The sequence below is a fragment of the Microplitis demolitor genome, chromosome 9 (assembly GCF_026212275.2).
Source record: "Microplitis demolitor isolate Queensland-Clemson2020A chromosome 9, iyMicDemo2.1a, whole genome shotgun sequence".
In the NCBI taxonomy this organism is placed as follows: Eukaryota; Metazoa; Arthropoda; class Insecta; order Hymenoptera; family Braconidae; genus Microplitis; species Microplitis demolitor.
In genome coordinates this window covers 4329075-4339714 of record NC_068553.1, presented here as the reverse complement: position 1 = coordinate 4339714, position 10640 = coordinate 4329075, and the positions used below count along the sequence as shown (strand labels likewise).

At 39.0% G+C, this 10640-nt stretch overlaps 1 protein-coding gene across 1 annotated transcript; it reads left to right on the top strand.

Annotated features, from left to right (window-relative positions):
- The first annotated feature begins 3657 nt into the window (after positions 1-3657).
- LOC128668668 (uncharacterized) lies at positions 3658-5040 on the top strand. The gene has a single exon (XM_053742051.1). It carries the CDS (start codon positions 3658-3660, stop codon positions 5038-5040), a length of 1383 nt encoding a protein of 460 aa, XP_053598026.1.
- The last annotated feature ends 5600 nt before the right edge of the window (positions 5041-10640 follow it).

The window sequence follows — 10640 nt, the reverse complement described above, 5'->3', positions numbered from 1 at the left end:
TAAAGCATACTCTAATGCTTTGCATTAAGAGTTGTGCAGTCAAATTTCCAGAAAAATAAGTAATAAAAGTAAATAAATTACTTACATTTATAATTACCTCATTGTTTTCACAGTCGTAGTTTTCATTCCATTCATAAATTTTCAAGGCATTATCTTTAATGTGAACTTCAAAGTAAGCCAAACAACTGGTTTTCTCGACTGGGCTGTGAAAAAACATTTCAATTTAATATTTCAAATATATCGGATAAGATATACTAATTTTAATAATTTTGTACCGACAATTTTAAGTCGTATTACCCTGCTTAAAAAGTTCGATAGATTCTTATAGCTGCATGTATACGACCTATGAACTATATCACTTCTCATAGAACTCATTAATTCTTATGAAATCTTTATGGAATTTTAAGAGATTATATTGGATTTTATAAGATTTAATAAGCAGGGTATATACTATTTTTTATTTTAAACAAAACAAAAAAAAAAAAAACAGATATGCCTCAAGCTTTCCGTAGAGATTTTATAAGAATGAATGAGTTCTATGAGAAGTGCTATTGTTAAGTATTGGGCCTTATACATACAGCTATAAGCATCTATCGGATTTTTTAAGCAGGGAACACACCATTATCAAACTTTTTTTGATATTTATCAAATTTACAAAAGTATAATATTTTGAGCCATACTAACTTTTTTTGTCTTTTTTTTAGCTGCTTTTATTCTCCTTCATGAATGCACTCAGCATGCCCCCAATAAAATTCTAGCTCTTGATTGATTTCTTTTTGTAAATGCCGCTTATCAATGTAATTAGTAGAAACAAATTTAAAACTTCGTCCTGTTTTAGCCGTGTATGAATCTTGCGCTTCTATCAAATCCGTTTTGGATCGAAAAGTTTTTCCCAGTGATAAACTCATCTAGAATTGATTTGAAAAATAACATTTAAAAGAATGAGGCATTTATAAAGGAACTAAACATGATTATTTTAAAATTGAAAAATTTATTCAACGATAAATTACTCACCTAAAAATCGTAAGAAAAATTAAATAAAAAAAAGTGTAGACAAATATTCGATACGTTTATTATCAAGAAAAACTACGAATGTATATTGAAAACTTTATTTATTTTTTAACAATGGAAAATAATCTCATAATTACCTTATAAATGATATTTTTTTAATTCAGGTGCTTAAAAATTAGTAACGTTTTAAATTGTTTATTTTATTTAATTTTATAATTTATTTTATGAAATTTCATTATTTATATTTAAAATTTTATTAAACTTTGTTAAACACTGTAATTAAATTTTATAGAATGCCTTTTGTTAGGAAATCACAGAAAAAACAAATGAGAGTCAACTCACATCATTTGAAAATAAAAGGGGGTAGCATGTATTTTCCACGAAGTGGACCGCAAATAAAAGTTAATGAATAAAAAATTGCCGTATGAAAACGGTAATGAAATCGGTATTGCTGTGTCGTACGCAAACGGCTCCGTATGATATCATCTCGTTTGAAAACGGTGGGTTAAAATCGAAGTCACACGGCAGTGCCGTACGCATACGATGATCTTCAAAATTTTAAATATGGCGGGCCAGCATTCATACGTCTGCGTAACTATACGGAGAGGTGTGTATATGGCACCGTAATTATACGGAGACGGGTGTATACGGTACCGTAAAGTTACGGAAACATTACAAAGACATTGAATCATTAAAAAAAAATATAGAGAATGGATTCCAAACTCCCGAAATGTATCTGTTAATAGTTTACTCTACTTAGTCCTGCAATCAATACACTAGCATAATACTTGAGAAAGATACGCAAATAAATTATAAAGTGTGTACGTAGTTATATCAATCATTATAAGTAGCCAGAAAATTTGAATTCATATCATTTTTTTAAAACTAAGAAATGTTTAGGTATTCGAAATTAGTTTCTTTTGGTGATCAGACATTGAAACAATGTCACTTATTGATATATAAATAATTATGTTGAAGTATATAAATGCATTCAATAGGTAACTATAAATTGCAGTTTTTTGTTCCGACTTCTTCAACTTCGAGCGTTTAATACCGAACGTTTTTAGTTTTTGTATAAACTCTACGATACCAAAAACATTACCACTTATCACTCAATTCTAAATATCAAGTGAGTTATATCTTTCAAATCCTTAGTTTTCGGAAGTTTATTTTTCAGTTTCAAGAAATTTATAACGTTCTCCTCTATTTCACACGTCCCACGGCGGAGTGTAGTTGGCGCTCAATAGCCGTTATGGTTCTCCGTTGGTGAAAACTGAAAATAAATTAATAACAAACCAAAAAGTCCCACCTGGAGATATCCCGAATCTCCCTGGACACGCAGCTCTGCTCAGGCTGGGTAAGAAAAACCTAGTTGAGCGCCAGTTCGTGTTCCCCACGAACGAATTTAAAAAAAAAATACAACGGAGAAAAATGAAAATGAAAATAAAAATAAAATACAGGATAGCAGTTTCAGATTTGAGGAAAAGGAAAGCAAGAAAAAGATAGCAGTAATTTGAATAAATAAAATCTAAATAACTACCGGGTTAATGACCTGTTCAGTCACGAGCTTGATTAATTTGAATCAATCTTCGTGCATTTCCGCTCGATTCGGGAGTTGCCGAACTCGCTACTGACTGAAGGTCAGAATAATGCCGGGTCACTCGCTATTTGGGCCCGGCAAATACAATTTCTAACTCAGGAACGTGTCAAGACGTCCTGAGAACCCGCTACAAGCTGACCAATCACAAAATTCGTTTTATATTGGGCAGCCTATGAGAGAGCTCGCTATCAACTGATACCTGTTGGCGCGCTTTTAAGCCAATAGGAAAATTCGTTATATGCAGCAAGGCTGCCACGTCGACACCAAGCTTCTCGACGATTCAACGACGCTATTATTATTCATTCTACAACTGTCTGTCTAACCGCTTCGCTCAGAGTTTCTACAACGTGTCTTTGCTTCGTGCAACCTCGTGCTTGAACCGCTTCGCTTATTATCCTTGTGTAATATTATAACTAAATCGCTACGCTAAATTATCCTCAATATTTAGACAGTACATCAAGGCTGCTATTTATTGAGAATAAATAAATTGTTCTTGTGACAATAATTAATTGTTAATTAATTATCATTGAATTAACCGCTATTGACCACGTGTCAATTTTATACGTGAATAAAATAACTGTGAGTTTGCATTCGCTATCGCGTATAAATTATCTAGTCGTATTCGCTATTAATCATAATTCTCATAATTTTTCAGTGTAAATAAGTGTAAATAAATTTATAATTTATTTGTGATGAAATCTGAGTAATTTTTAATTGTTTAACCAACTTCGCCTAAACCAGATCCATTTAGTTTATTCGCTCATTTTACATTTTGGTCCCTCGAGCCGGATCTGGCGAAATTTAAACAATTAAAAATTATTTAAAAATTAAAAATCTAAAAAAAAAAAAAATTGTGAGAAAAATTATAGTGTCAGTTTGTGTTGTGAAAATCGCTAAGTGCCGTGGGCATTGCTGAGCACTGCTAGAGTGCTGCTCAGGGTGATCTATTTTACACACCGGTGTAAAAAGACTTTTTAAACAGAAAAGATCGAAAACTTAGCGTCGGTTTCACGTATCGCGTCCATTTTGTGCCACGTATCTACAAGATGGCCGCCGAAGCTCAAATCGCTCTTCAAATGCAACGCATCGACACGATGCGTAATATGTCCAACCGCTTGACTGACGCTGTACTTGCTACCCAAGGTTCCGCCGCCATTGACGCTGAACTCGCTATCCTGACAGAATTGTGGAACCGCTTCAATACAACTTACGAGAGGCTGTATGAAGATGTACCGGAGATCATTGCCAATGAATATCATACAGGTAACGCTTATGAAACCGCGAACGTCGCTTATACCTCTCTTAGAGTGAGACTGAGCGCTGCTAGACCCGCTCCAGAACCTGCTGATGAAGCCCAGCCCGCTAATCACGATCAGACCGCTTACTTTGGTGGAGTGCATAAATCTAACTTGCCTCAAATCAAACTGCCAACCTTCCAGGGTTCGTATGACGAGTGGGACTTGTTCAAGGACTTGTTCACGTCTCTTGTCCTTAATGAAGATTCGCTAACTGGGTCTCAGAAGATGCATTACTTAAAGACGCAGGTAAAAGGTGAGGCCGCTGCACTACTCGCTAATTTACAGGTTACAGATGACGCTTTCCAACCTGCTTGGAATTTGCTGAATACTCGCTACACAAATCCACGCAGATTACTCGATATGCATATCGATGATTTGCTGGATCGTCAACCTGTGACTTCCCACTCCGCTGCTGATCTGGATGCGCTGCTACTCGCTAACAAAAAATCGCTGGACGCTATCGCTGCATTGGGAATTCCAATTGGTGAGTTGGACCCCTTTTTAATTCCCTTGACTGTTCGCTGTTTGCCTTCAGATCTGAGAGTGGAATGGATGGCTTCACTTGGGTTATCCAACGAGTTTCCCACTTACCAACAGCTGCACGATATGCTCAAGACCAAGGTTCGTGCGTGGGAAAACTCAGAGATTGGCGCGAAAATAACCTCAACGCAAGCTAAAAGTGCTAGTGAGAGACCACTATCACCAAAGTCTTACGCTAAGTCAGCAGCTACCAACAAGCCAGTTAAGTTTGTGAGCAATAAATCCGCTACTCCTGCCAGATCAACGCCATCTACATCTACTGGTTCCGCTAGCTACGTCGCTTTCACTCCGAAGGATCGTACGAGTGAACCGGGCATGTGCCCAATCTGCAAGGAGAAGCATTTCGTTCTCTTTTGCCCCAGCTACCAGAAGGCGTCGCCACTGAACCGAAGAACGATTGTTCAGCATTTCCGCTTATGCTTATGCTGTTTGGGACGCCACCGCTACGCTGATTGCAGGACTAAGCAGAAGTGCCGCCATTGTGATCAGCCACATCACACGTCGACGCACCTTGACGATGGTGCTGCCGCTAAACCAGCACCGGACGCTCCCGTAGCTGACCCAGGTAACAAACAGTTACAATTTTGGTAACTTTTGTTTTGAATTCGCTAACTTAGTCTGCTTTCAGCTCATTCGCTCAATGTTTTACTCACTACCGCTATTGTTAAGTTGAATTCGCTAACAGGAAGTACATGTACTGCCCGTGTACTTATTGATCAAGGATCGGAGTTATCCTTTGTGACGCATTCGCTAATCAAGAAGCTGGATATTCAACTCAATAAAGCAGCTGTACCATTACGTGGGATTGGTAATGTGTCAGCTGGGCATTCGCTTGGGTCATGCAAGATGACGCTGCATTCGCTACACAACAACGCTTCTATTACTATCCAAGCTCATATGCTTGCTCTATTGACGGTAAACTTACCGTCATTTACGCTAACTAAAAAGAAGAAATGGCCGCATATAACTGGGCTACAACTCGCTGATCCAGACTTCTTGACATCACGACCTATTGACATCATTCTGGGTGCAGCCCCAGCTGCACATATAATCAACGCTAAAATACGAAAAGGGAGTGACAATGACCCAATCACTTAGTCAACATCGCTTGGCTGGATCATATATGGATCTGTGGACACCGCTACATCAAAATTGACAGCTTATGGTCATCATGTCGCTGTTGATGATCAACTACAAGACTTGTTAAGCAAGTTTTGGTACCAAGAAGAGCCACAGACATTCGCTACACGCTATACTGAAGAAGAAGAAGAGTGTGAACAACACTTTGTCAATACACACTACAGATAGTCTGATGGTCGATATGTCGTTCGCTTGCCGCTTAAATCTTCGCCAAGTCAACTGGGTGATTCGCTCAGAGCTGCACAATACGCTTTACTACGTCTTCGCAAACGATTGGAAGCTGATCCAGTCTACAAGAAGTTGTACTTCAACTTACTGAAGGAGTATGAAGACTTGGGACACATGAAACGTATGAACCTAAAGGATCTCCCACCGAATAGCCACCTGTTGCCTCATCATGGGGTTCTGAAAGAGCAGAGCACTACCACCAAGCTCAGAGTGGTATTCAATGGGTCCTGGAAAACAACATCTGGAGTATCGGTCAACGAGATACTTCATGTGGGCCGAAAGATTCAAGTTGACATCAGTAATGTACTTATTCGCATCCGCTGCCATCGCTATATTCGCTACTGACGTAACAAAAATGTTTCGTCAGATCGCAGTTGACAAGGAAGATCATCATCTACAGTGCATGCTCTGGTTTGACGAAGATGACATCCCAATAGTATTTGCACTCGCTACTGTTACTTATGGAACAACATCAGCTCCATATCTCGCTGGAACAGCACTTTTACAACTCGCTGAAGACGAAGGAAATAAATTTCCGAAGGCTGTCGAACCGCTAACTAACACACGCTACATTGATGACATCTATAGAGGTGCAGATGAACTCGCTGAGGCAATCCAAGTAGCTCTCGACACAAAAAATATGTGTGCCACAGGATGTTTTCCGCTTGCCAAGTGGGCAAGTAATTCAACCGAATTACTCTCTCAAGTCGCTCCAGTTGAAACCCAAGAAGATACACCAAGAGAGCTTGGGGATACTACAGTAAAAGTGCTCGGGCTAATCTGGAATTCAACACAGGATAAATTCCAGTTCGCCTATTCGCTTCCAGAAGCATCACCAACAACTAAACGCACAATTTTATCTGAAATTGCTCGCTTGTTTGACCCACTGGGGTTTTTGGCACCGATCATCGTGAGAGCCAAGATGTTCATGCAGAAGCTCTGGCTGCAGAACTTTGACTGGGATGCTACGCTATCACCGTCGCTTCTTCAAGAATGGAATCTGTTTCGAGATGAACTACATCAGATCTCGAAGATTAAGATACCTCGCTGAAATCATGTAAAAAATGGTGTATCAATCGAATTACATGGATTCTCTGACGCTTCACAACTCGCTATGACTGCTGTAGTTTATCTAAAAGTTACTGACGCTACTGGAAGCTCCAATATTTCGCTAGTGTGTGCCAAAACACAAGTTGCACCACTGAAGCCTATAACTATACCAAGAATGGAGCTCAATGCCGCTGTCTTACTCGCTCAACTGGTACTCTACGTCAAGAAGGTTTTGAAACTTGAAAACGTTCCAGTTTTCATGTGGACAGACTCCGCTGTATCCTTAACGTGGATACGAAACAACCCAGCTAGATGGAAGGTATACATTCGCAATAGAGTCATCAAGATTCAAGAATCGCTACCAAGTGTCAACTGGGATTTTAATCCTGGGAAACTTAACCCAGCTGACTGCGCTTCAAGAGGTTTAACAGCAGCCAAACTAGAACAGCATTCGCTATGGTGGACAGGACCAAAGTGGCTCAGTCAATCAAAAGATAACTGGCCATCGTTTGATATCCCTACGCAGACAGTATCACATCTTGAAGAACGTCCAAGTCTGGTTTTTACCATCTTCAAGGCAGATTCACACCCGCTATACACGCTACTAGAAAAATTCTCTAAGTTGTCACCGTTACTTCGCACACTTGGAATCTGCCTTCGTGCCATCGCTAAATTTAAAAAAGTGCCACAGTCCTCACTGGACACACCACTCTCTACAGTTGACCTGGAACTCGCAAAGACTTTGCTGATCAAGTACACTCAAAGTCAGTACTATTCGCAAGAACTGAAGCTATTGAAAGATGGTGATTCTCTACATCGAAATCATCACCTGGCTAAATTGATTCCCTTCGTCGACTACAACGGAGTACTCAGAGTCGGCGGTCGCTTGAAGAATTCGCTGCTGGATGATGAACAGAAAAATCCAGCCATTTTACCAAGGTCATCACGCTTAAGTACGCTATTGATAGATCATTCGCATCGAAGAACATTCCATGAGGGAACTCAATTGACTCTCGCTGATCTACGGAGATCTGTCTGGATAGAAGGTGGTCGAGTTCCAGTCAGATCACACATTCTTCGCTGCGTCGTGTGCACGAGACATAGAGGTGTTCGTGCACAACAATTAATGGGACAATTGCCATCCGCTCGTGTAAGACCATCTAAAGCATTCTTACACACTGGAATAGACTACGCTGGGCCAGTAACACTGAAGACTTTCCAAGGTCGAGGTGCCAAAACCTATAAAGGATGGATCGCTGTGTTTGTATGTCTCGCTACGTCCGCTATACATATTGCAATTGTCACCGATTACTCTACTGACGCTTTCGTCGCAGCATTTAGAAGATTCACTAGTCGAAGAGGCGCCTGCAGTATCCTATACTCGGACTGTGGTACAAATTTTGTAGGAGCAGACGCCACGCTAAAGAAAGAATTCGCAGCAAGATCGAGACAGCTAAAAGAACTTCAGTATTTACTCGCTACAGATAGCACAGACTGGAAGTTCAACCCACCAAGCGCTCCTCACTTTGGTGGCAAGTGAGAAGCAGCCGTAAAGTCAATCAAGTTCCATCTCATCCGAACTATTGGTGAATCGCTATTGACTTACGACCAACTCGCTACAGTCTTAACACAGATTGAGGTTGTGTTAAATTCAAGACCGATCGCTCCGCTATCTAAAGATCCTGCAGATTTAACCGCTCTAACTCCTGGACATTTTCTCATCGGTGAACCGCTAATAGCCGTACCTGGGCCCTCGCTACTGGAAAATAATTCAGCTACGTTGTCACGCTGGCAACAACTACAACAAATGTTCCAGAGATTTTGGAGTAGATGGTCATCAGAGTATCTGCAACATCACCAATCTATTTCAAAATAGCATAATCCGCAAAACAGCATCCAAGTGGGTTCATTAGTCTTGTTGACTGATGAAAGATTCCCACCATCGAAATGGCCGCTTGCTCGAGTACTCGCATTACATCCTGGCAGAGATGGCCTGACCCGAGTAGTCACGCTGAAGACCGCTACCACGGAACTTGTACGACCAATCGCTAAGCTGTGTGTACTACTAGTTCACTCTCCAGAAGACAATCCAGTCGACACAGTCACCAGCGCTGGGGAGAATGTTCAGTCACGAGCTTAATTAATTTGAATCAAGCTTTGTGCATTTCCGCTAGGTTCGGGAGTTGCCGAACTCGCTACTGACTGAAGGTCAGAATAATGCCGGGTCACTCGCTATTTGGGCCCAGCACATACAATTTCTAACTCAGGAACGTGTCAAGACGTCATGAGAACCCGCTACAAGCTGACCAATCACAAAATTCGTTTTATATTGGGCAGCCTATGAGAGAGCTCGCTATCAACTGATACCTGTTGGCGCACTTTTAAGCCAATAGGAAAATTCGTTATATGCAGCAAGGCTGCCACGTCGACACCAAGCTTCTCGACGATTCAACGACGCTATTATTATTCATTCTACAACTGTCTGTCTAACCGCTTCGCTCAGAGTTTCTACAACGTGTCTTTGCTTCGTGCAACCTCGTGCTTGAACCGCTTCGCTTATTATCCTTGTGTAATATTATAACTAAATCGCTACGCTAAATTATCCTCAATATTTAGACAGTACATCAAGGCTGCTATTTATTGAGAATAAATAAATTGTTCTTGTGACAATAATTAATTGTTAATTAATTATCATTGAATTAACCGCTATTGACCACGTGTCAATTTTATACGTGAATAAAATAACTGTGAGTTTGCATTCACTATCGCGTATAAATTATCTAGTCGCATTCGCTATTAATCATAATTCTCATAATTTTTCAGTGTAAATAAGTGTAAATAAATTTATAATTTATTTGTGATGAAATCTGAGTAATTTTTAATTGTTTAACCAACCTCGCCTAAACCAGATCCATTTAGTTTATTCGCTCATTTTACATGACCATTTGTTCAAATATATTTTCAAATAATAAATTAATTCATCAATTGTATCGCATAGCTGAATAAGCAATATTAAATACAAATAATAATAGTTCACTTACAAAATAACAATTGTATGCGTATACAAATGATAAAAAAATAATACTGCCATATGAATAATAAATCAATTGCGTCAGAATAATTTTACTGCGTGTTTAAATAATAATAATTGCAAATATTCCTCTAATAATTGTAGATTATTATATCACCCGTATGTGACAACTCAAATATAAAAAATGGAAAACTCTCAAAAACAGTGCTTAAATAGTTCCAGTGAAATAGTTCTTAGAGATTTCCACTGGTGAATAATATTCTCAGAAACACATAATATTATAACAATAATTATTTAGAAATCAATAATAATTCTTAATACTATTTATCCTCTTGTACCACTCACACGTGATAATTTTTAAACAAAATAATAAGCACGGGGAAAAAATCATTATAACACTAATAACTCAGATTAATAACACCGGCACACAAAAAAAATTGAGTAAAATGTGCAGTTGACCGGACTTACCTACGGGTACGAATTTTGGTTCGCTGAATCCGAATGCAAGGTCAGTTTGACCCCTACACCCTCGAAATTTCGAGAAAACTTCAAAAAATTGTAAAAATGATGAAAATTGGCAGTTTTAATGACAAAAAAATGTTTCGGAACTAAACTAAGTGTGAGTTTCATGTATTTCGATCCGCTGAATATGAATCGAAACTTGATTGAGACCACGTGCCATATTAAATGTGAAAAAAATCACACAAAACTCTCGAAAATTCCGAAAAAATATATTTTTCAT

Bases quoted from the DNA above. Each gene is read 5' to 3' on its own strand.
- LOC128668668 (XM_053742051.1), top strand. From the start codon at position 3,658: ATGGCCGCCGAAGCTCAAATCGCTCTTCAAATGCAACGCATCGACACG.